The 27,549-nt window shown below is 37.1% G+C and overlaps 1 protein-coding gene across 1 annotated transcript; it reads left to right on the top strand.

Annotated features, from left to right (window-relative positions):
• The first annotated feature begins 6,432 nt into the window (after positions 1-6,432).
• On the top strand, positions 6,433-16,902 carry LOC132141388 (secreted frizzled-related protein 1-like). The gene is made up of 3 exons (XM_059550850.1): positions 6,433-7,179; positions 9,775-9,855; positions 15,415-16,902. Exons 1-3 carry the CDS (start codon positions 6,672-6,674, stop codon positions 15,738-15,740), a joined length of 915 nt encoding a protein of 304 aa, XP_059406833.1. The 5' UTR covers positions 6,433-6,671; the 3' UTR covers positions 15,741-16,902.
• Positions 16,903-27,549: the final 10,647 nt, after the last annotated feature.

The following is a 27,549-nucleotide window of genomic DNA, read 5'->3' as shown; positions in this document are numbered from 1 at the left end:
ATTTGTGATAAATAAATAAAAAACTTGCCTTTTCATGTCTATTCTATAGTGTTTTTTTTAAACAGGACTTTTTAAAGTCCCGATGTCCTCTACAGAGACATGGTATGAAATATGTATAAAATATCATTTTTCAAAATGTTCTCTTATGCTCTAAACAATGTAATGGCAAAAAAAAAACAACAAAAAAACTTACTACAGCTTATTTATTATTAAATCTCAATTAATGCATTATACACAATAATAATCATGTCAGCAGAACTCATAAAAATTTTGCAACTTCAAAAGTTTAATTAAATCAATAAATTTGACTTGAACTTTAAGTTTGATAACAGGTCCCCTGAATTAATTCTGACAATGATTAAAGTGTCTTGCAACTTTTAAGCATAGTGAAATTTATTTAATTGTCTTTAACCAAATAAACTGATGTTTGTTCATTAATCATGAAGGTATTTAAGAGTAATGTTTTCATCCTAAATTTTGTTGAATGTTTATCAAGCCTGATAACACTGAAAGAATCTGAGAATGTTTCTTGTTGGGATATAGATATAATGTAATGTACAAAAACTATTGCACTTATGCATGAACGTATGTTGCAGTAAACAGGGGAAAGGGGTAAAATGTGGAGGTTCTGGAAGGACAGATTATTCAGTGGTTGGAATAACTAAATGCAACACACCATGCCTTCCTCGTTAAAAAGCAATGAGTTCCTGATGAGACCACATTAAGGCTGCTTTGTGAAAAAAAGAAATGCATAGAGCTGGACAGATTCCCATTTTGTTTACAAATGGTCACCAGTGAGGTGTTGCTCTCAGTGCCAATGACTTAACTCTTTGTTGTAAAGAACACAGTGCCAGTTACATTCCGTTCAGTTCATTGGACAATGAAGAACTGCCACATAAATAGCCTTATCTGCAATAATCAGCAGCCACTAAATGTGAGGGCCATTAAGGGTTATAATTTCTTTAATTAAAGGCACTACTTTCACAGCAAATCTCAACTGATTAAAAAAAATAAATCTACTGAGCACTTGTAGTTAGCAGGGGAAGATTTGTAGTAATTTACTTACTTGCTAATAGTCTCAGGCGACCAGTGATTCGCAATTAAATGCGCTGAAATGACAGCTGATATGTCTGGCACTCATTTAAACTAGCGTTGCTGTGAAATGTTGTTTATGTGCTGGTTTATATGTGTTGATGTTAAACAGGGTGTCCCAAGAGCCCTGTTTAGCCTCTATTCTGAGTAGCGTGCAAAAGAAAGATGAGAGCCCTGAGGCAAATGTCTTTGCCCATGCATGAAGTCACAGAGCCACTGCAACACATGTTTCTATGTCTGGTGAATGTCATGCATCAGCGGACCTAATTCCTCTTTACTTTTAATTCCTTCTTTGTGCTGGAGGTCTCAGAGCCATGGGTGAAAAATCTATTGTGGTTTTTATTTGTAAGCCTTATAATTATACTGTTCATTTATAGATCATAATGATAAATTACAGTTTTTTTTTTATTTTATTTTTTTTTACAGCTGACAGCACTGTATGTACATGTAATGGATCAAAACAGATTTTTGAAGGAAATTAAAAAAGACAAACTATATATATATATATATATATATATATATATGTATATATATATATATATATATATATATAAAACCACATGGGGGAAGTCGTGGCCTAATGGTTAGAGAGTCGGACCCCCAATCGAAAGGTTGTGAGTTTGAGTCCCGGGCCGGCAGGAATTGTGGGTGGGGGGAGTGCATGTACAGTTCTCTCTCCACCTTCAATACCACGACTTAGGTGCCCTTGAGCAAGGCATCGAACCCCCAACTGCTCCCCGGGCGCCGCAGCATAAATGGCTGCCCACTGCTCCGGGTGTGTGTTCACAGTGTGTGTGTGTGTGTTCACTGCTCTGTGTGTGTGCACTTCGGATGGGTTAAATGCAGAGCACAAATTCTGAGTATGGGTCACCATACTTGGCTGAATGTCACGTCACTTTACATATACTCTTTTGAAAGTTTGTCCCATTAAAATCAGATTAAACAAAAAATCCCTCAGGAATATTGAAGCACTTATATGGGAGAAGGAAATAAAACAACAAACCAGCTGAATATGATTTACAGATGAAAATATGTTTTGGTGGTAAAATACAGACGGGGAAAAAGTGTGTTCTTTGGTGGCATGAGGTTCCTGTAATTATAAACAGATGGATGTCAAAATGGCTCTGAGCTCCAGCATTCCCTCCCAGTCACAAACTCGTTCCCCATATTTATTAAGATGTTCTGACATGGATTTGGTGAAAGCTCAGTTTGCGGTGCTCTTTGGAGTGTAAAACTGTTTCGATATGAGTGCCTGCTGTGATTGAGAGATGTAGGCTAATAACTCAAAACTCAGATAAGTCTTTTATTTATGATAAGCCTAGCTATCCTGACTGGTTGGTTGAATTTTATTATTTGTATTTAACATTGTTTAATCCCCATTGTCTGTGACCCTTTTTTAACAATATACAACCCATTTACCGAAAACCGCTGTTTTACAAAGAAATATTCAAAATTATAATAACCATTTAAGCCCAAGGTAAGGCTTGCAAGTGGCTTAGAAGATAAAATGCAGTCATATTGTTATGCTCCATTTGGCTTGGTTTATAATGCATGCTGTCATTGTATTGTGATTATAAACGGACATAAAATTTAGAAAATGCCCACATCTAATCTGAGCTGATTTAATTAAATGCAAGATGGTAATCATGCCTGTAAAGTTAGATTATGATATCACTGCTTTAAAAAAAAAAAAATGGGGTTGGTAGACTAGAGTGGTTATCAGTTATAATGTTACTTCTTTCACAGTACAGGCTCCTAAATGTATTCAGAGGAAAGGGATTTTCTCTGCTTTTGCTTGGCTTTGAGCTGTGAAAGAAAAGTAACAGCATGTTTGTTTTACTGCTCCTCACATTTTCCTCTTTTCTCCTCAGTGCAAATCAATCTGTCATCCTCGCCGGTGGCTGGAGAGAACACTGCGAATGTCTGTGAGTCCATCTTTTACTTTTTGGCAAACTTTCTGAAAGTCTGCGGTGCAGTGTGGTGGATATATTGTCTCTTTATTCCGAAAAGCCCTGGAGATGTTATGGTGGGTTACAGAAAAAGCATTTAATTGCTATGCCCAATTAAAAATGAATATTTTAAATGCTGTCTCCTGCAAAGATCAACTTAAAATACATCACCCAAAGCAGCTTGAGGGTCCTGAGTCCTCTTCATAAGATTCATATGGCTTCACATTCAAGGGGTTTTTGAGTACTAACGCTCAACTGTCATTATTTCCTTTTCACTATGCAGTTACTTTTTCCTTCTCCCACATTCTCCTACATAAACTAGTTGTTTGTTTGTAAATATAATGGTTGCTATGATCAAACCTTGGCAATCAATGTGACTAAGAAAGAGTTGGCTATAATTAATTAGTAATTTGGGCCTAGTTTAAACCATAAAATTAAAGATTTACAGAGCAGCCAACCCCCAAAGGGCACAAGGATGACACTCTGCTTCAACTCATTTGACAAGCCTTAACAAAGAAACAAATAAAGCAACCGATTCAAGTCCAGCTGAGCCTTGAGAGACAAGCAATAAACCAGAATCCATTTCTCTATGGTAAAGCTGAATGCTTTCTCCCTACTGAGTGATGATGGAGTGTGAACATGTTTTATAACTTGACATGTGACATATAAAAAATGAATCTCTCAGCCTAAATCAACAGGAGTGTAAGAATGGCTATTTCCTTCTCTCTCTCTCTCTCTCTCTCTCTCTCGGTTTCCTCATCTCAACATGAAAGTTTAAGCTATCTGTACATGTTAGTCATTGGCTTTGCAACACATGCAGACAAGCACTCACAGGTTGGTGTAAAATGTGGAAATGTGGTATACAATCTTGTGAATTCCCCAGGAGGTGTCAGGACAACATTATTTTAAATGAGGCCTTAGTCTTTAATTATATTAAAGTGGGATAAGCTGTGAGTAAATCAAGTGGCATGCGTATTTTCAATTTATCAGAACACATGAGCTACTCTGGAATGCTTGTGACACAGGTTTAATAAGTCCTGATGCAATTTGTTGAGTAACTTAATTAAGAATTCTTCCTTTTCACACATGGGCGTGGAACTCTACAAACGGGAGACAAAGACCTCCCATTATGCATCATCACATTAATGCATCTAGCCATCCATTCTCCTTTAAATTAGGAAAGTTGCTGTGTTTAGGTGCTCTGGTTAGTATAAGCTTAGACCTTTCGTGTACCCGCATGCGCATTTTACTGATAATGATCTCTATTGTGGCTGAGGAAACCACTTTGCATAAGGTCCAATGGGCACTCAATACAACCACCACAGTTTTGCTTTGTAAGTTTAAATGTTATGTTAAGAGGCCTACTGTTGGGTCACTTTTCCACTCACAGCCATTCAATTAGCATTCATGCAGGAATCTCTCTGTGTGATATTAGCTTGATCAAACCTTTTCCTCCCTATACCAGAGGCTATACAAACAGAAAAGGCATTCATTTATTCAGCTTAAGAGACTCCCTAAGCTCCCAGGCCAGCCAACCCGCCGGCCAAGAAATTCTCTGGAAAGGTGCTGGCTGAAAAATGCTTCAGTCGAAAAGCTGTTAAGGGCTTCACGTTGTTTCTTCCGATAAGCGAGAACTCCCTTTTCCTGACACTTTTGCTGTTTTAGCCCTATATCTTTCAGATAGGTTTACCATCATGTAGCTCATGTTGTTTAGTTTAGCACAGATGAAGTGCAATCTCAGTGCAATCTCCAAATTCATAGAAACATATAGTAGCCTGTTTCATGCTATAAGAGATTATGCATAAGTAGTGTTTGTGGAAAGGAAGCCTATGGTGTTTCTTTCAATCATTTTGACAAACTAGATATCAGTTATCGTAATTTATCCTTTTTTCCTGAAGGCTGCTGAAGTAAATAAACAAATACAGAGTCAGCATATTTAATCTAATATATTAGTTTGTCAAAAGTTGAAAATCAAAAGTGTCACCAGTTGGACTTATTCTGGTAGCAGTAATTATCACCTATAATTACAATAATAACAGTCATGGTTGTAAAAATCTGTTATATTTAGAGGCCCAAATAATAATAAATAAAAATGAATACAATTAGTAGATTAGAATCAATTAGTTTGTTATTTATATGACTAAAAAGATTTAGAAGAGAATTCTGATTACTTGCATAAAATACATATAAATATAAGTTGTCACTTTACATTTCTCAATAATAAATCTTAGTGAGAATATATCTTAATGTTTAGTTTTATGATCAGTAGCCTAAATGCTTATCTTGAAAAACTGATAATATAAAAGCTATTTTGCATTTACTTTATTCAATTTCCATCAAAAACACACATGCCACAACCTTAAGGTGGACATTTTTATAATTTTACTTCAAGAAAGTAGTATGAAATCTCAGTCACAACCCAGAAGATATTTAGAGGGCTTAGAAATTAATGTAACAAACGATAGAGTGTGCTTTATAGGGTTAATATTGTGCTGTGTAAAGTAAATTAAGTTATATAGCGATGGCCAATTAATTGTTGTAAAAAAAATAATAATAATTACCAGGAGTATCACCCGCTTTGTGGTGGTTTAATCGTCTTTTAAAAATAAACTAAGAAGGAAAATAACATTTGACTGAATGTGTTTTAATGTACACACATTTTATCTATCCTGACAACTTCCTAATTTTCTAACGTTACAGAGTTGAGAAAATATTTAGCATGTATTCTAACGTTTTCTTACTCTTAGTTGAAGTTAAACGGTGCTGAGCACATTATAATGACCGTCTTGCTTTATAAAATGTCTTGACAACGGGAGTTTGGTGGTAATGAGCCCTGAGCTATCTTCAGACTTCATTATCTCACCAACCAATGTGATTAGCAAAACAACAGAGCTAACATTCGTCGTGCGATTTCAAACTTGACATTTTTACTTAATTTGGCTCGTTGAAATACAAATGAGACCACGAACGCAGAGCAAATAAAGTCTTATTAAATTATATACACCTTTAAACGCTCGCTCTGTGAAAAGAATACCTATATGACGGTTTAACAAGAAAATCAGTATTACGTAGCCCAGATTATTCCACGCAGATTATATTGCATGGAATTAAAAATGCATTCACGTTATACTCAGGTAATGGCTCTTGTCGGCTTTTCAGAATATGGTAAATGTCATTATATTGAGCCTTCAGCGAGTTACTCCTCATGCATTTCAATGCTTCTAATAATGTAATCGAAATGAAGTTATTAAGGATCTGTTTCCACAGAAGGCGAGTGAGAAACGCAGGCGGGCGGGGATATTGGCTCATTCACTGGGTCATTGAATACTTTGATTGACACATGAGAAGCAAAAGGTGCAGAAAGTTTCCTATTGGTCGCCGACGCGGTCTCGGTCTCCCCTGGTCTCGAGCGCAGCGCATTTGAAGCAACTCAGCCGTGTGAGTCAGCAACAGCTACGGGGCTTCAGAGGTGGAGTTTCCACAACTTCAATACCTTGACTGCAAAGTCTTGTAACATTCAGAGGTATTTGGCTCTCCCTCCTCATTTTCTAGACAAAGAGGACTTCATTTCACTCAAGGATCACGGCTTTGGGGGCTGCATTGACTGGGGATCCTGACCAGGAGTTCACAATGAAGTCCCTTGCATCTTTGTTGCTTTTGAGGATCATCATCTTGATGATGCCAATGGTCTCATTGGGCCAGACATCTGAGTATGTGTATGATTGGAAGGGAGACTACAATAACGGCCGTATCTACGACAAGCCTCCACAGTGTATGGACATCCCAGAAGACCTGAAGCTCTGTCATGGAGTGGGCTACAACCAGATGCTGCTGCCCAACTTGCTGGAGCACGAGAGTATATCTGAGGTCAAACAGCAGGCTGGGAGTTGGGTGCCCCTAGTGCACAAGAACTGCCACCCGGGCACTCAGCTGTTCCTGTGCTCCCTTTTTGCGCCTGTGTGCCTGGAGAGGCCCATCTACCCTTGCCGCTGGCTCTGTGAAAATGTGCGTGATGGCTGCACACCCATCATGGAAGCATTTGGGTTCCCCTGGCCTGAGATGCTCACTTGCGAGAAGTTTCCGACAGGTGATGTGTGCATCAGTGCCCCCAATGCCACAGAGGCCTCGAAGCCCTCTGGTAAGTCCAGATTACTTAACACGGAAATGTATACATTTAAATCAAGTGTGATTTCGCTAAAATAAACGTGTAGCTATTGGCTAATCAAAACCCTGTCAAATAAATGTACCAAGATGCATATTTTGACATGCAAAAAGTTCTAATTATTTTGCAAATATCAATTTATTTTTTATGCTGATAAACACGTAAGGTTATACTGACTGTTTCAATGTCTACTGTATACATTTAGTATAATTTTACGTACTTTACAACCTTTCACCCTTTTGCTGTGTGTGAGAAGTAACACCTAGACTTTTTAACGGCAGTTCCAATGTTATTTCAGGGACTGGTGTCCATTTGGGGGTTTTCATCTAGACTTATCACACCTTTTGTTGCCTTCAGCCCAATACCTTGTGTTTGTGTCTGATTTGACAAATGATTTAGTTTTGGGAACATTTCTAGGTAACACGTTCCTTACCTTAACATCTGTAGAGGACACACGGGATGGGGCTTCTCGGTATGAATATCTGAGTTTTTGCTTGTTTAGCAGCTGGTAGCAATTGATTTCAGGGTGTTAGCTGAGTTACAGGACAACACTGGGATGTGTTCCAACAACAGACCAGTACATATCTATTTATTTGGTGTTATTTCGCAAATGCAGCACCTAATTTGGAGAATAAATACTTTTCTTTAGTGCAGTTTCTTTTTGTAAAATGACTTAAAATAAGTCACTGTATTCAGGATTAACCCTATTATTTCAGTAAATGTAATGCTATTTCAATACGACACTAGCAAGAACTTTGCCAGGCTTCCCCACTGTGCCTGATAACAAGGTTTTTCTGTTGTTGTTTATTCATAAGGTAATGTAGTAGGATAGTACTTTAGTTCAGACAAAGGCAGAGATTTGAACAGCTGCTTTTATTTACTGGCGGCACTAAAGCAGAAAATTTTAATTGTCAGTGTTTAGAAAATAAATACATATCCATACTCTTAAAAAGACTCATACTGTTAAAAACCTCCCCTATAATTGAAAGCAAATTAGGTATGTTATAGTGTATCTTCTTGTAGTCATGCGGACTGTCTTACTAGGTAAGTCAGGGCATCTGGCACCAGTCAGACTTTCCCTATGGAAACACTCAGGCCCTATAGTCGTATGTCCCAGACAAGGGAAAGTACAACTAGCTTATGTAGATGGCTCATAAATTACAAGGGAATTTCCATTTCAAAAGTTACAGCATGGTGTTTTAGAATGAACAGACTGTGCCAGAACGATGTACCACACTGAGAGAAGATACTTTTGTGACTTCAGCCATCTGCCCTAGCCTGCTGTTAGTGACGCACAGTCCTGAGTGAGAGATCACTAGCATGGTGGCTTGGAAGTCCGAATACCAGAGAAGTTCAATTAATAAGCATCCCACAGAGATCCCGTCAGCTGTTATCACATGTTGTCAGCATCACGGTCAGATGAACCCAATGCCACAGATACATTAGACCCTCCCTCACATATCGACTCAATGTAAGCTTCAAGCAGTGCTGGGTTAAAGAGAAGAAAGCATTTCCTCTCTTCCTACTCTCTACCAGGGATTAGCTCTAACCATTTGTCCGCTGTTTTCTTGTGATTCTGTGCTAATAATACATGTGGAGAAAGTAACACTCAACAAGAGCCACTGAAATTGAAACTCTCCGCAGGGTAGTTTAAGTTTACTGCCGACATCACCATACAAAAATGCAGCACTGCTTTAAAATAGTAGTTTTTGCATTTTTGATCCACTGACAGCTTACATTATGAAAACATGGGGCTTTTTAAAAACGTTTAAAATTCCTTGCCAACAGCTGTAAAAACTGAAGTGCAACTTCCACAATAATTTATTAAATAGATGCAAATGAAAAACCAAAATTTGTCAAATAGCATAAATAAAGACAAAAGTTTACAGAAGTAGATTATAATGCTTGAATTTAGAATTTAATTTTAAATCTTAAAAGGTACTAAGAGAATTTACTTTCAAGGGTTAATTTCTCTGTTTCAATGACTATAGGGAGGCATCTGTGGAACAATAGTTGTCCTAATTACAGTCAGCCCCAGTTATTAGGGTGTTGTCCTGTGCCTCCTTTTTCTAACCAACTTGTAACAGTGGTTTATATACAAATGTAAACTCTGCAGATCAAATTCGTTCATGTCAAATTACCATGTGACAGGCAGAGAAAGAAACAAGCAAACATTTTAATGTCTATGTAAAAAGGCTTGATTCTAATATTTTAGTGCTGTGAGAAAAGCAAGCCAAACAAAAGAAGTAAACTAACAATTCAAAGCACAGAATGTCTAACAGGCTCTTCCAAAAATAGAGGAAAGCCAGGAGAAAATCCCGTAGCCTGCCTGACGGGGAGATAATTAAAGAAAGTTGAACAAGTTTGGATTCTTTTCTTTTTGAAAGAAAACTGCACTGTGATTGGTTCCCCGCTGTTAAAAGCCAGTTGCAAACCTTCCAAAGTAATTCACACACAAAAACAATTTGGGATAAACACCAAAGTAGACGAAAAATAAAAACATTTGGTCAGAATTACTCCGTATTTTGATATCGATGGTGAATTTCTCTGACTGCATTTTCTCTGTTTTAGGATACTCTCCAGTTTGTCCTCCTTGTGACAATGAAATGAAAACGGATGTGATTCTGGAGCACATGTGTGCCAGTGAATTTGGTAAGAACATCAGTGCATAGAGTACATCACGCATGCCTATACGCACGGAAAAAATGCACATTCATTGTATCTTGCACTCACATACTGAACGTGCCAAGACTGCAGCCCATCTTCCCCTCTCATCTTCTGTATTCTGGAAATGGAGTAGGCAGGAAAGAGATCCAAGACTGATATATATTAGTTTGAAAGAACAGCCAAAACCACACAGTCTTAACCCAAAGGTATTCACCTATTCTTTCAGCTTCCCCAGCAGCAGCCTGTAGTTTAATGTTTTGCTCATCTTAAATTTAGTTCTCATGGTCTTGGGTTAGAATAATGAGGGAAAACTTTATTCTTCCAGAAGCGGAAACCATAGCAATTAATTTTTTAAATATATAATGACTTGCTTACCGGTATATTAAATCTTTCAGTTTCGTTAAGTTTTAACCTTTCACCAGTGTTAAGTCATCATGTTGAGACATAACTTTCTTTAGCCATGAATGGTGAGTGCCAGAATGATATTTTATTTCACGTCCATTAACACTGCTTTTGGGACAGTTTCAAGCACTTTAGAGTTACTGGATCACGATTTTGTTATTTTGCACATATTTGACTGTCTTGACTGCCAAATCCACTTTTAATAGTACAATGCAATGGTTTTAAACAGTTAAAATAGCAGCAGCAGAATGTTTTAACCCATGTAAATCTATGTCATGGCTTGGATTACCTTTTGAGAGGCCACGACTGTTTAACTAATGAATTGAGGTAATTCACAGAAGCCCTAAAGTCTTTATTTGGCTGTTACTAACAGCTCTAAATTGTGATGTTTGCTCTCCTGTCTGAATGTGACAACAGCCCAGGGGTTGACCTCTGGGCAGACACTGACTAAGTCTGAGTTTGCTCTTTGGTCACTGGAGTAAACTAGAGTGTCCAGTATATATTTGTTGTTATTACCAACAATTTCCTTCTCATTATTACTGGATTTTGTCCATTCTATATATATCACGTTACATGTCTGGGATGCTTAGCGCTTTTTCTGATATAATATATTGTAATGACCCGTAAGTCAGCACTGGCAGCCAGGTGCATCATGGGAATTTGTTTAACGTTCAATTATGAGTTATTTAAGCAAGATGTTTGAGTTCCTTTATTAGTAATGTTATACATGTTCATGTCTAAGTTAATTTGAGTTGATTCGGGTTCATTTACTGCCATGTTATAAAAAGGGGTGACTGTCACCGTCATGGAGAGAGATGTGTAGGGGAGTGACTTGTGATATGGCCTTGCCAGTGTAAGTTTGAATATTGAGTTCTGAAATTAAAGAGTAACAGACACTATTGCCTCCTGTTGGCTGGTTTGTTGATAACTCTTCACAAACAGAGACACTCATGGTCGTGCGGTGTATGGGACGCGAGTGCTCGCTCTCCCCGCTAGCGAAAGTAAGTCGCGCCGTGTAGGTGCTACCACCCTGCTAGCCGTTAGGTTAAAATAAACAGTCTAGCTTAGCTCTAGTTAGCCCACGGTATTCGAACAACTGTACGTTGTTACAATATTCAGATGGTCAGTACATTTTAAAAAAAAAAGGAAATGAATACATGCATTTAACATGCATTAAATTGATCAAAAGTGACAGTAAAGAAATTTATCACATTACAAAATATTTCAAATAAACACAGTTTAATTTTTTTTTAAATGTACATACATTATATTTTAGAATATATAAAAATATATTCTATAATATAATATTTTATAATATTAATCATATTTGACAATGTTGATGTTGTTATTGATCACATAAATGCTGCCTTAGTTAACATAAGAGACTCATACTTTTGGTACATTGGTGGTGTTTTTCCCTAATCTTAAGATTGTTGTTGGGTTTAATTTCTTGTTATTGGATTTTCAGTGTGTCTGCACATTTATATTTGAAGATGGTTAACAACAAGGACTGTTGAATGAGCCTGTAACTGCAGCCATTAAGGCCAATCACAGCAGGAGTTACCTCAACAAAAGGAGAGCAGTGCGAGAGTGACTTCCTGCTTTCTTCTGAAGAGGAAAACAAAAGCTGGTTTTGGTTAGCCTCTGACAAAACCATAAAGTTTCATTCAGTGTTTGAAATGGGTAAGCTATTTCTGGAAAGCTGCCGTTTTCTCTGGTCAGCTTTATGTAAACCGACCCCACTGACACTCTCTCTGTGACCTCAGCACTACATTAATTCTCCGGGATATTGCCAGAGACAGACAGTGAATGAAGACAGGGTTCACACTGTGAAGTATTGCTTTAAGTAATTTTGAACAGCCCTGGATACTCAGAAAATCCTATTAAAGTTTAGATATTTGAAGAATATGGAAACAGAAGAAAAACGTTGTTTTTCTGTATCTCCAAAACAATACCGCATTAACAAACTTAAGTTGGCTGTCTATCCCGTGTTCAGTGATGCATGCTCAGCTTCCCTGTAGTAAAACTGTAGTAAAAGCACCATTTTAACTGGAGCTCAGCCCCGAGCCACAGGTGCTATGTTTGTGAATTGTTTCAGCCCAAACTCTCCCTACTGATTTTATGACATCGTTACATCTGACTGTGGACATGTCTCCAAAACGACAGAGGAAGCCAGGTCAAAGATCAGGGACAAAGGTTAAAAGGTTTTTAAAGCATAGTTTTTCACATATGAAATGTAAATACTTTCAAAAATGATTCATTTCAGTTTGGAAAGAACACTGATTGTGACCACACGATTTCTGAGATATGCTTTCTTTGTTTATATCTTATTTATCAAATATTTACCAGAGCTTTCAAGCATGAAGTACTTATTTGGACCATCTGAGATTGAGACATTATCTGCCCTGGGTTTGTGTTTAGAATCTGATCCACTGCCTGTGTTTAGAAATGGTGGCTGCTTCGTGTTTTTGTAGTATGTTGTGTGAATGCAACAATTATGTGTGATCTTGGCACGCAGTGTTTGTTTACTATCCTCACATGGTTCAGTATACTGGTTTTACTGATGCAGATCTATCTGTGAAGTATTTGCAGTGTGGTATGCCAGTCAGCACCCCCTCGTTTACTGATAGTGTCTTATCACTACGAGGAAGATTGGAAAGGCATCTCAAACGGCTTGATTTATATGGTGCTTTATTGTGGCATGCCCTTTTCAAGACACTGGATTACAGAGAACAAGTGAGCCTAACCCTGTTATAGCTTTCCCATTGTTATTTTTCGGAAAGTGTGGTCTTACACGTATTAGCTGTAAAGCTACATCTGAAAGTTTTCAGCTGTACCCATGTACCTGCATTTGTAAGGATTAAATTCACAAACAAAGGGTGCAAATGGAGTTCACGGTGGAATTAAAGTGGGATTTGGACTAAGATAAAGTGGTTGTGGGAGGTAGGCAAGACTCGGCCTGACTTGATAATTCTTTAACCTTCAGACCATTTTTTTTAATTCATCAAACACTAAGCTCCTTTATAGACTTCAGATCAAGCTGTAATCCCTTCCATGTGCACTAATAATACTTGGAAAACTGTCTTATTTCTGCAAGAGTCAATTAGAAGTGAGGAGGTGTGAGATATGAGGTTGTGGGATGCTGACTAAAATGCATTTCATCATGTAGCACTTTGAATAACAGTGTAACAGTGTGAAGAGCTGCTCTCATGACTTAAATGGGGTCCCCATGGGGGACTTTAACTTCCCTTGGCAATAAGCAAGCAATATATTTTTCATGTTCCAGGCTGCAGAGGATATATATATGTCAAGGTTCAAGAGGATATGAGGAGGATTTAGTTTCATTGTGGTCTGCTCAATGACAGCCAATGGAGACTGATCAGGTTGTTAAAACATAATTAGCAGTAAATCTCAAACCCGATGTCTGCTCATTTCCACAGGTCTCCAGGATTGGTCTGCTAATTGGACCAAATTCTTCTGTAGGTGGCAGACTGCCTGAAGTTCACTTGTGGGTCACTGATGTTAGACTGTTGAAGTTGATAAGATGTTATGCTCCGCATGTTTCTCCATCGTTAACCCAGAAGAAAAAAAAATCACCTGTGAGGCAGTGTGAGGGAGGAACAGCCATTGAAGTTTCAATCTGGCAAGACCACCGTGGAGCTGACTCGTGCATAGGAAGGTTAAGGAAATGAAAAGATTAACAGGTTAAAGAGAGTTTACTGACAGATCAGACAGATTAAGGCAAATCTAAGAATGTGGAGTAAGATTAAACCAGGAGTTAAATGGTCAGACAGAATTTCCCCATGTTTTCCCCAAAGTCAAGAGTCTGATAAGGTACATCATTTTATGAAATCTTTGCAGAGGATTTTGCAACCATTTTCTGTTACATTTATGAATACACCATATGAGTTATTAGCTATATTTGTATGCTGAGCTGTGTAGGTTGATATTAGATATTGTTTTTTATTTAGCAGTATCAATTGGTATTAAATATTTAATTGCTAATGGCATGCTAACCCCCCCCCCATTTTACATTTAGATTACCTTTGTAGTCCAACAATGGTCTCTTAAAATTAATCTTAAAATTTAAGATGAATTATTTATATTTAATTGATCTTTAGCACATAACAAAATGAACATCTGTTTTCATATTACACATTAAGTTGTGATGGCTAAATTCATTTCTAGCATTTAAAATTAGTTATTCTTGTTTTTATTGTTAATTTATTTATTTTTCGGCTTGTCAACCAGAATTTTAATTATCAGTGCATCCCTGGTTATTTTAGTGCTTTTTTCCAGTGGAAATGCAGTTGAATGGGAAACCATTCCACCTACAGCCAATATATCCATCTAGAAAACTTCCTTTGACTAATTGCCCTAAGCTTATAAGAGAGGTATTCAAAGGAACAAAACTTAGTATCCAGTTACATCTAGAGGGGCAGAGGGCAGTGAAGCTGCAATTTGGGACATTCTTGCCCCCTGGGAAAAGAATATTGCAATGAGAGCGGTTTTGGTTTGCAAGGATATCAATGCTTTTTCTTGAACTTGACGGTGTTCATGACAGAGAGACCAGTATCATGATGGCTTTGCCCTGAGACCATTGGCAGAGAAGACAGGCCTGATATTGATTACACCTTCTCCTCATATTTTTTCTCCATTCCTCCATCTCTTTTTGTCCCCTGCATTACCTAGCACTCTAATCTCTCTTTTATGGCCTTGGACATTTGGGAACCGTCAGCGATACCCCTTGCAACCCAAACCCTTCTTGGCCTCTCTGAACCTAGCATATGGCCTGAGGAATTAGATTACTTTGTGTGGATCAGAAAATGCTGCACAGTTCAGGGATACGATGCAAGATTGAACGAAGCTTTGCAATATTATAGACCACAACAGAGGAAGTAGGTGGGAGCAGTTTAAAAACATTGTGGGGGCTTTTCCAGGCAGCTCAAAATCCACATGTCATTATGGAAATAAACACAAGGCTTTATTTGAAGAAATATCAAAAACTAATATTTACTGGCAGGATGATGTAATCTTCAGTCTCCTCTCCACCCACTGTAGAAGTTTCAGAAAGCTGATCACAGTTTTCAATTTTTTCTTTATCCATATTCTCAACCTTATCCAAATCTCTGTTTTCTTTAGCCATAAAGACCAAGATCAAGGAAGTCAAACGGGAAAACTCGGATCGCAAGGTGATCCTGCAGAAGAGGAAAAAACCTGTAAAGCTGGGCCCTTTGAAGAAGAAGGACCTGAAGAAACTCACTCTGTACCTGAAGAACGGCGCCGACTGCCCCTGCACGCAGCTAGAAAATCTTGGAAACATGTACCTTATAATGGGACGCAAGGTGGACAAACAGTACCTTCTCACCGGCATTCACAAGTGGGACAAAAACAGCAAGGAGTTAAAAAAGACCATGAAAAAACTCAAAAGCCACAAGTGTCCTGCCTTTGAGAAGGTCTTCAAATAAGCATTCTTAGAGCTCCCACTTACTTTATGAACTTGCACATCCAGGCAATGCGTAATATTGTTTTATTCCATTGTTCATGTACTATATATATATATATATATATATATATATATATATATATATATATATTTCCCATGTATTTTATAGATCAAACACTTGAGGTGTTTTGTCTTCGATCTGTGCTGTTTAAGACTGAAAAGATAATGAAAGATACAGTAGACAATCTCTCCACCACAACCAACTAATCACTTTTGTATATATCTAAAACTGTTGATAATATGTTGTAAAATGATCAGAATTCACCTGCAATTCAACCCTAACCCTTTTCTTTTAAAAATTTTTAAGAAACATATTACAACAGATTTTCGAAGCATTGTTCTCTGCCAAAAGTCTTTGAAATGTATTGATACAATTGTGTACACTGTGAAATTACATACCATATAAGCCATTTCTTTAGGCATATTGAGTCTATTTTGCTGGAGTTACTCCAAGTTGAACAGACAACATTATTTTGCAATGTGCATTGGTCACAGACCTTTCTGTGACCTGAACCATTCGGTAATCAAACATGTTTGGCAGTTCTCTGTTAACTCTGGTGAAGTTTAAGAGGTCTGCTTTGCTTAATTACTGGCAAGATGTATATGCATAACATTTATTGCACTGCTAAAGCCATTTTTATGACAAACTGAGCTGCCCAATCCCATATAACTGAGTTGATTATAGACATGTTTGATAATAGATTATTGTATACATAGGCCTATACTTTATCTGCTGTAGAACAAACTGTTTTCTGACTAGTAAAATTATTATAAAAGAACAGTAGCCTACTCAATAACATATACCATAAACAATACTGATACAAATGTTCATTGCTACAAGACATTTTTCCATGTAATCTCACAATTTAATGTAATTAGTGCATAATGCTGTTAGCGTCGAAGGTGAAAGGAGGTTTTGCAAAGCTCTTGACATTTTAGTCCACAGTTTTGTCTGAAATGCTGAAGTGCTGAAGTGTTGCTTCCTGTTTTCCTTAAAAGTTATAATCTTGTTGTGGCATAGCACTATTAGTTTAAATGTTTCTCAATTCCCATTTTTATGTTGCCAATCATTTTAAACATAAAATTCTAGCACAAATATAAAATAAAGACTATAAAAATGTTAATGTCTTTTGCACACCAGTCTTTATTAAACTAGTTATTCAAAGTGTTATATATATATATATGTTTGTGTGTGTGTGTGTGTGTGTGTGTCATGGTCATTTACAGTCAATGTCCAATGCAGAGAATTTAAGTGGTCAATATGTAAAAAAAACTTCCCAATCACACCATTACAAAACTCAGTTTGCACAATCAGATTATTTTTCATTTATTTTGCTTAGTTGATTTGAGTTGATCTGTGAATTTTGTGAACTATGATACACTATGAGGGACGTTTCATAATGAGGGCTATGCCATGACAGGTAGCAGCTGGAAAGTTCAGGCCAAACACAGACTGGTACATAATCAGAGAGAAAAGACTACATATACTGTGGCCAACATAAATTATTCACAAAGTGAAATGACTTCAAAATGTATAAATATATAATAAAATGCAGTATTCATTCTTACTGCATGTTTTTCGAGCATGTTAATCTTGTCTGGAATGTTGCAACAGTCTTATATCAACAATGAGCACAAGTTCAATAAACGCCGGTTTCACTGCCATGTTTCAGATGATTTATGTGCCATGCTCTGGAAACTATTGCATGGATGAGTACAATAGACTGTCAGAGTTAATCAAACTGTCTGCATCCTCAGACATGACTGCCAAATACAGATAATTGTTGTTTTTATGCTTCATTTTATCTATGTAGTGTTTTGAGAAGAATCCCAACCTAGGCATGCTTTTCTTATTTGTTTAAATATGGTTGTGATATGAAACAATAACTTTAACAAATCTTTTATGTTTCAGCTGTCAAACTGATTTCACAAAGTTGGTCTTGGATGATGGCATATCCATACCAGCTATACACACATCAGTCGGTGCTGACAGAGCTGTTTTAACAATGGCATATGAAGTGATACATTTTAATGTTGATAGTGAATGCTCTGAAAATAAGTAATACATTTTAATAGTCTTTCTTTGTGGTCTAGCCTAGCACTCTTGGCGCACAATGACTCACTTTTAAGGTAACAATAAACCACATCAACTGATCAACTAACATGTTAAATCAGTCAGCGAAACAAGTCAGACTGATTGGTGTGATGTGCAATCACAGAACTATTAGTAATATAGCAATAAATGCAGAGTTCCTGTTAATGCCGGTAAGAAATAAAAGCAAATTACTTTTGTGTGCATCTCAACAGAAAAACCTACAAGAATGAAAAATGCAAGAATAATACCAAGACCAATCTTTGGACATATGGTTTTAGTAAATGACCTAGTACTGCAAAATGTATTTCAGATGTGGTTTCATCCCCGTCATAGTTACTGCAGCTGTCTTCAAAAGACTGGAAAAAGTCAGGATGCAGCTTTGCCTTCTTAGGAAACAATCTTTGATTAAAACGTTCTCTCTGTTTCCAAAGGTCAGACAACACCATTCTGCTTTTAATTAGTTTTTGTTAGCAGACCAAATTTGCTAAATCCACGTGGGGTTTATTAGAGTTTACAATTGCAAAACATCAGCAAGAGGAGTCTGAATAACAATAAATGCTATGGAAATATGCTAAGACAAACATCATGGTTTTAATCAAGAAAAAACGTGGGCTAATAAGTTAGATGCATAATCCATATAACAGGTTGTTTTGTGTGTTTAAAATTAATCTAAATAATTAGTATTATGATATACTACCTTGTTGTTATATATAAACTATACAAAAAGCAAAAAGCTCGACACACCATAAAGTAGGTGGTACGTTAGAGTTACATTTCTGCCATTTGGTCATTTGAAGGTATTGCAACTAGTTTATCTTACATAGACTACTCAGGTGCAAAACCTTGTTTGAGGGCGGGACTAACGCACAAACGGTAATCCTATTGGCTAGTAGCTACTCACATTTTTCCGCGTTTTGACGTCAGCTCGATGAACAAATTGTTTAATATTCATAAGGCAGGACAGACAGACACTCAGCTGCTGACAGTTTGCGAGCTTCCAGAAGAAAAGGGCGTGAGCAAAATAGAGATGTCTTCGACGTGTAAGTGGGTATCTCATTATTACTTTTTCTCACACAGAATGACCAGTAATGTCTCAAACACCACTATCAGCCCATGTTCAGTTTAATATGTAAAACATGCATTTTGATTCATGACGCTTGATTGACAGATGTTTAACAGGCAGTGAAGAAAGGCTGATGGAATTAGAAACCTAAAAAAAAAAAGAAAAAACTTTTTAGGCCGTTCCTACGCCCCTGATTGTACCGCGTTTATTTACAAAACCAAAATGATACTTAAAAGTCAGTGCTTTCATGAAGCAGTCTGAGGGAGATGGTTCAGATTCCTTACAGATATTATGATTACTTTATGTAAAATGTTTGCATCAAAGAATGCTAAGGTGCTTTGCGTTTCCCAGTCACCTTTGGTCTCTGACTCCTCTCTCACATAGGAATGTGCTTCATAATGTCCAGGAATAGATAACAGGCAACGTCTTGAATAAATAAATGCTGATTAAGCTGGAAAAAACCATCTGCAAATTTTAAAAGCATAATATAAACTGTAAGTGCTACTTATCTTCATGCAGTGGCTAAGATGGATCCAAAACAGAGTTCTAGTGCTACGTGGGAGGTCTGATCTTTCCAGCAACTCTGGATATTTTGATAAGTGGACACACTCATTTGATCCGACTGAATTCCTAGATGTGAAGATTTTGGTCATGCCTTGGTACAGTTGACCTGAGAAGAGAAAAGAAAAAAATGTTTTCTCTTGTGTATATCATTCATTCAGTTTCTATGACAAGAGTTCAACATTTTTGTTAAATCAAATTATGTAGACAATCTTTGGAGCCTACGAACAGATTGGCAATGATAGTTTTGTGGTGAAGCACATGAAGCAAAAGTAAACAACCCATGACAAGCTCAATATGAGGATCCCAACAAAATGTCAATCTTAAAAGTGGTGCCATTTTTTTGACCTACATTTTATTGCTAATTCCTGACTTGAATAAATAATAATGTAACTCAGGAAACTGTCTGTTACATTGCCAATGATCACAAATATTAGCTAGTGAAAAATATTTTAGTCTATCACTTTTATGTTTTAATGCTCATTGTTGCTTGATAGGAATACAATATAAAAATTTCAAGAAAAAGAGTATAAATTGATATGAATAAATGGATAAACATATCAGCTTTGTGAAATATAATGTCATATCCTCATCACAAATGCATGTCATACTTAAAAATTAGATACTTAATTTAAAACCACCTTAAATCCTATAGATTGTGGAACAAATAGCTATTTAATAAGAATGTTTTAGTAGTTCTTAATGTTCCATTATTTGTTAGAGTCTAGTCTCTTGTTGCTGGAAAAAAGGACGCAATTTGGCAAACCCAGAGTTTTATTGAACAGTTTCCTGTGTACTGACGTCGAGTTTTCAAGAGAAAGAAAAAATGAAATTTCCTCAGTGCAGGATTTTCAGTTGAAAGTTCAGTGTTCTGTGTTGCTTTTGTTGGATTCCTTTGGATTTACCAAAACCCTAAAAGTAAAGGTAATTTACAGCCTGAAGCGTTCACCTTTAAGCATTCCAAAAACCAGACAGGGAATGAAGGTTAAGGGGTTGAACTCTCTTTAAATTAGCCATAAACATTACATTGAGTAATGAAGTGTTAAGTGACCAGGGAAATTAAAATAGTAGCATTACTGCAGAGACATAAATGTACAGGATAGTTGAGTGTTTTATTGAAACGAGCGACACTAAAGCTTTCAGTCTGAGGGAACTGTAATATATGTAATTGTACATTACATATATGCCATATAATTTATGATTTGCCAGAACAAAACATGATCAAACAAAAGCAGCTTTATCTTGGCTTAAATATGCAACTGACATACTTGCTATTCTCTGTAACTCCCTTCTCTCTTAGAGGTGTCTCCTGGCGGGACTTGAAGAACGCAAGTGCGCAAAGCTGTCCCGGACCCCTCACACACCAAGAAGAGGGGGTGCTCAGAGAGAAACGCGGGCTGAAAGAGTGTAAGTGTGGGGGTGTGGGAGGATGGGGTTTGCCAGCTAAGCAGCTCAGGCAGCTATTGTTGGTGCACCTGGCTGCTAGACTCGTTTCTAATTTATAAAGCGCCTCCCAGATCTGCCAAGGGGAGCTTTACTCCTGGGGCACCTCAGACCACTATTGTTTATTATTCTCCCCCAGCTCCCACTTACAACTGACTGCAAAACGTTGACCAGAAACACACTTGTGGCTTGATTTTTCATTTTAGTGTGGAGCTTGGGAGGTGAGTCATGGTTAGAATGTGTTTTATACCAGGCATATACAGCACACACATTTATTCATATTGTAAACACAATTAAACCCACTCGGACTACAGTGCACAGCCGCACACAGAGCCATAAATGTACATGCTCTACAAACTGTGCATTCCATCATTCAGTCATCATTAGTTTGTGTGTATAGTGCCAGTAAAGTAACTACAGCACTTTCTCGAGAATCACTATAGTTAATGTGCAGGTTATTTTAGTGCAAAATGATGGACAGGTCCTTTTGAAAGACTACTTTTACATAGCTTTTTGGGTCAGATAGAGGACTATGCATCTTCATGACTGTCAAAATTAATGAACCACTTCTGTGATTTAAATATTGAAAATGTATGTTTTTCTGGTACACGTAAAATGTAAATGTTTGCTTGACACATTGGGTTCTTTGTAAAATAACATGGTATGGTTTTCTTTCTTCAATGGAACACAAACAGAGATAAGTTGGAGTAAATAGTGACTCCTTTGCTACTGTATATTTTAAGTCTTCTGATTTTAAATATTTTTGTCATATTTAGAGCTTGACAGCCCCTGGTCATTTTAACATGTAACTGTATCACAAATAGGATCATGGGTGTCCTGCCTAACATTTGTTTTTATATTAATCACAAGAAAGTCATACGGGTTTAAACTGACGGGATGATTTTTGGGTGAATTATCCCTTTATGAGTTCAGCTATGCCGTATTTTATAAATTTGTCTCTTCTTTTCATTGTGCATGTAAAGTTCCAGCTGGATCTAGAACATAATGAAACATTACTGAACACATCTTATGAGAAGGACCCAAAAATGACTTTCTTATTAAAGAATATACTGATAATACATTCAAACTAATGAGCTCCAACTAGAGTCATACCTGCATTTTTTCCTGGACAATGTTTCTTTGTGCTCAACTTGGAGATGGAGAACTATCATCTTTCCAAATGCCTATGGCTAGTCAGAGAGAGAGAAAAAGAGAGAGACTGAGGAAAGAAACCCATCTCAGAAGACTTTATTTTATTTTATTTGACAGAACATTATTTAAAAAAAAATAAATAAAAAAAATAAGTAAATAAATAAAAAAAGAACATAAAACATAATGCTAGGGAGATTGTATCTGTTGGAGAATCTTAAGTTTCCCCCAAGTTTGCCAGAACTCCCACCGTGGTGTCTGTCTCAAGTCTCCCCCTGTTGGAGAAAAGTGGAGATTGACATAGCTTTTCAGCAGATAGCAGAACAGAATGCAGATAGCCTGTGGAAAATGAAGATCTTTTATCTCTTAATATCACTCTTAAAAGCCAAGCTCAGCCTCACTATAGAATTCATTGTGCACTGTTATACAGGGACTTTCTATAGAAAATCCAGTAGAATTGCAGTAATGTATTCATTGTGGAACAAAATTGTCTCAAGGTTCATATCTATACAGTCAGAATTTACTGATTGTATAGATAAAGTCTATCTGTGTGCAGACACATCTTTTTAACTTAGTGTTACATCAAAAATGTTTATACAGTACACCCCCATGGTGATTACTAATTGCAGATTATTTATACTGTATTTATATAAATGTCAACCAGGCCAGGAACAAACTTGGGGAAAAGAAAACTGTCTACTCTGGCATGACAGGCGAGGCAGTCATTGTTCACTATGATTCACGTACTGTGATCTCCAGTGTGTAAGGAGGTGAGACACTGTTGGAAATTTACACCCCAAACTGATACTCCCTCTGAGAGGAAGATGGGGACTTCTCGCTGCTCCGAGCTCAAGTATGTGATGAAGAGGGATTCCAAGACTAATAGCACAGTCACTGGCTCTTCTCCATCCCTCTGGGCAAGGCTGGCTCCCATCATGCACTTCTCTGCCAGCACCTCATTGGCTCTGAATGCCTTCTCTAATTGCAAGCACCACGCATTCCCAGAATGCCTCACTCAGTTTTCCAGCTCATGTTTTTTTTTCCAGATTTTCTTTAAATGGAGTCAGATTAGAAATATGGTTTCGGGAAAGTGAGAGCTTTGATTTGGAATGAAATTATATGAAATGAAGTGCGAAGTGGGAAGCCCTTTATACTTTATTGTGGTAATCCACTAACCACTCTCTTCCTTCCAGTTTTCCTCCTCTCATCCCCTGACTACCACCATTAGTCATGACTTTCTGTAGTTAATCAATATTTTCCCAGTCCACCACAAGAGGGAGACAAAATCGTTTGCAACAGCCCACTTTGATGTTAACGAAAAGGCCCTGGACTTTTACATTTAGTTTACCCAGTTAAAGAAGAACTTACAGTTTCCAGGTAACATTTTAATGGAGGAATTCAAATAATTGTTTCTAAATAGTACTTGATCTCTATACACATAATCTATCTCCACCATAGCCAGCACATCCTCATGCGTGTAGTTTGATGGATGCTGTATTTGCTCTTGGGCACATTGATCTGTGGGTGTTTGTGGGCAGATTTTATGAATATCCCTGGTCCTCTCTGCCCACAGTGTTTTCAAATCTCTTATGCTCTTCATAACTTTATGGAGACAATGATTTGAGATACTGCTGTAAGAAAAGATGTCTGTATAGTAACACACTGTATTGTTGATGTGCTGTAGTATACAGTAGGCCTACATCATACAAAGCAATTGCATATGGTATGTTTTAGGCTATTATCAAGATTAGAGGAGGATTTCTGCCTCTTTTGCCGACTCTGCAAACATTATTTATTTTTTCCTGATAACAAAAGTATATCGGGTGACATTGTCAGTCAAAAAATTTGAGAAAATGCATTTCAATCATGACAACTCTGACAATGACAATGGTGATGGATTTAAAAGTGTTAATGTATTTGGTCTTGACGGAATAGATATGCTATGCTGCTGCTGAATTGCTGCTGCTGTTGGTTATTGATGTGGTTGTAGATTATTGCTGCTGCTGCAAGCAAGTTCAGGAATTGCTACTGCCAATGCATACAGTGATACGGTGCTGTGAGTATTTAAGACATACTGCTGCTGAACAAATAGCATATAAAATAAACCATAGCAGATCTATACAGGTGGAGCTGGGGAAGGATGAGGGTTTCAGAGAAATTCTGAAAGTGTGCTGCAGAGTCTCAAGTGAATGCTAGCAGACATACAAATGCAAGACAGCATATGCAGCATAAACCAATCAATTAAAAAAAAAAAAATTCACATTAAATTTTGTTTATGTCTTGTGGCTATTCTTTTGAGTATTTTAACATGTACAGAGTGTCCCCATTCACTTCTTTTGTAAGTGCCTCACTATAACCCAGATTTTTGCATTTTATAAGAAAAGGAAGTACAAATGAAATTAATGTTTGTGGTAAATTCTGAATATACCTCTGAACAATTGCTCTACCACAAGAATACAACAAAATTTCTAGAAGCGGTTCATGTCCGCAAAAACACAAAGGAAGGAATGAATGCTCTTTTTAAGAGTAAGCACACAGGAATATGTTTATTTAATTAGCCTTGAACACTGGCACAGAGCACTACAGGCTGTCCTTGTCCTTTAGAACCCTCAGCATCACCAATGGTGGCACACAAGAGCTTGCAGCTGCACGACCTCAATTCCGCAAGGGCCTGATTCTACTACACTACTGATGTACACTTGGAATGGTGTCAGAGGGGAAAAAATCACATCTCCTCACATCCTTTCCTTGGGCGTATTCATTCACCCTTACTACTTATCAAACTTTAAAAATACCTGTGCATACGTGACTGACAGCCCAGTTGATTCAACCATAAGACATCTTACGTTTATATTGAAAACTGAATAATTTCACTTCATGCTGCTTTCATGTGCTTATCTTAGACTAGCTTCCCTTATCCAGACATTAACCATTTGAAAGGAAACAACAAAACTGGTCTGGGCTCAGCCCGAAACACTTCGAGCATCACCAGGAAGAGGTCTTGACACCTGCGGTTACATTGAACATGACATCACTGTAAATGTTTTAGCCTGAGGTTAAAGCACTCGCCAGTTTTCTGCTGTATATAAATAAAGTGCCTTGTATAACAGTTCTTGACATTTCCACTTTTATATCCAGAATATATATATATATATATATATGAGGAAAACAATTTGAATTGCGAGATATAAACTAAGAATTGTGACACTTTTTTCTCATTAAGCTTCCATAGGAAACACCTTTGTGTCAAAGTAAATGCAAAATGACAGTTTGTTGAATGTGTCTTTATTATTGAATGCTTTATTATATTCACTGGAACAGTCTGCTAAATCCTGCATTACATCCTAAGTTACAAAGCATGAAGGATAAAAATGGGATCAAATCCATTGCTGTATCAGTTGTCACACTGCATGTCCATCTGTATGTACCGTATAGAAAATGTCCCCAGTGGACTGATAGCCCATCAGTTCCCATCCCCCATTTCTCCTCTTTTTTCTCTCTGTGTTTGTGTTGGGGGATTGGAGTTGCCTAAGGAAGAAGCTGTGACATCACTGTAGGTGACCTTGGTTCCCTGTCAGCCACAGCCGTATGGAAACTGGTATGAGTATGTGCGTATCCACGCATGTGTGAAAACGTGTGCGTGTGTGTGCTCAGGCAGCAAGCTGTGCAGTGGCTGTGAAGCAGAACATTAGTTTAACTTTTGAGGTGCATTTGCCTAAAGCCTGAATGAAAGAGCAAACCTGTTCTTCATGTTATCTTCTCTTTTCTTGTTCTTATCAAGAAGTCTTTAACCTGTATCATAAGTTAACTGCTTTTAAAACTGACATAAATGCCTTGGTACTGAGCTTAGTAACCACATTGTCAGTGCAATGGGCAAAACCTCTATTTTCATGTAAAAAAAAAAAAAAAACCTTGATCCGAAAATCATCCTATAAACTCGTATGCTAAAATATATAAAAAGTTTTTTTTATGTATAGTTGCTTAACCCTGCTTAACAGCTTTTACATTTAAAATTAGCGAATAAATAATACTTTTCATTCAATAAAATCTATATTTAATTGCTCAAAACCAGATCTTCCTGATCCAAAACTAGTTAATACTGAGTCAAGGATGCACTCTATAAAATCTTTAAAAATATGGCACAATGCACTGCATTCATATTATTATTATTATTATATATTTTTTTACTTGTTTGTATATGTTTTAGAGTAATGTCTGTAAAATTAAAGGATGATGTATCAGCAGGAAATTATTGGTAGATTTAATTTTATTTTATTCAGTGGGCATGGCTTTTTAATGACCCCCAGATGACAAAATGAAAAGTACAAGAGACAGGGTCATGGGTGTCATCTGTAAAGGACCACAGGCTGGGTCTAAAGTCTATGTCCTGACATGTTACATTTGGATCTGGCAGAGGCATGGGCAAACTTATTTTGGTTTTAAGAAACTGTTTCTCACTCCAGCTCCAGAACATGGCACAGATGTGGGATGAAATACAAAACATGACTAGCTAAGTTACCAAACTTGTATGTTATCTGCTTTCACATGGATATTTATTTAAGCTTAATTTATGAACCGCATTATCCCACATTCTCTATATTCTCTGTTTAAAAAGGGTTTTTAATTGCTTTAACCATTTAGGCCTTCTCACACACTGTAGCCTACACAGTGTATGCTTTCACTGTAATCAAACAAATCAAGGGAAGAGGACGATCGGTTCAGTAACATCTGCAGTCTAGAAACATTATAAAAAAATAAATAAAATAAAAAACACAGCACTACCGTTTCAGTCTGCCATGAATGCTTTGATTGCCTTTGTGATTTATTGTGAGATGGCCATTGAACAGTGAAAGTCACGCAGTAACCATCAGCTTCTACTTTCCAATTCAAGATGCCTATTTACCTAGATTTTCTGTAGAGAATGTGAATGAGCCAATGGGAATTTGAATGCAGCCAGCTATGAGACTAGAAGGGGAAGAAGAAAGGAAGAATAGAATATACAATCCACAGGAGATTTTTCTCCAAGGCATTCCCCAGAATCTCACAATATTTATTTTTTCTTTGAGAAAGAGAACTAGGCTTAGAACTCAGATTTAGCCTTTTTACTGTAATAAAGGAATCTATTGATTGCTATGATTGGGTTGATATAAATAAGAACCTTCTATTTAACATGGGGGAATTGTACTTCTAAGTATTTTGGCGTAGAATGAATCGAACATGAACAACCCCACATATTGTCTTTAAAAAGTAATGCTCCTTTTTGATGTTTTAAGATATGCAGCTCTTTCAGTTATTACATTAGCCCAGACATCAACGGTTTGCTTAAAATCTTTTTAGTTATTCTCGGATGAATTGTGAGTAAAATGAAAATTCACCCAGAAATGAAAATTCAGCCATCATCTCACACAAGTTCATGGCTTTCTGAACATACTGTGCAGTTAAGCTCAATGATATCCCATT

This window comes from Carassius carassius, chromosome 5, assembly GCF_963082965.1.
Source record: "Carassius carassius chromosome 5, fCarCar2.1, whole genome shotgun sequence".
NCBI classification, from domain to species: domain Eukaryota; kingdom Metazoa; phylum Chordata; class Actinopteri; order Cypriniformes; family Cyprinidae; genus Carassius; species Carassius carassius.
Note: the sequence above shows the minus strand (reverse complement) of the source record. Positions and strands in the feature narration are given on the sequence as shown.

Bases quoted from the DNA above. Each gene is read 5' to 3' on its own strand.
- LOC132141388 (XM_059550850.1), top strand. From the start codon at position 6,672: ATGAAGTCCCTTGCATCTTTGTTGCTTTTGAGGATCATCATCTTGATG. The intron at 7,180-9,774 runs GTAAGTCCAGAT...TCTCTGTTTTAG, and splicing joins AGAGGCCTCGAAGCCCTCTG to GATACTCTCCAGTTTGTCCT. The intron at 9,856-15,414 runs GTAAGAACATCA...TGTTTTCTTTAG, and splicing joins CATGTGTGCCAGTGAATTTG to CCATAAAGACCAAGATCAAG.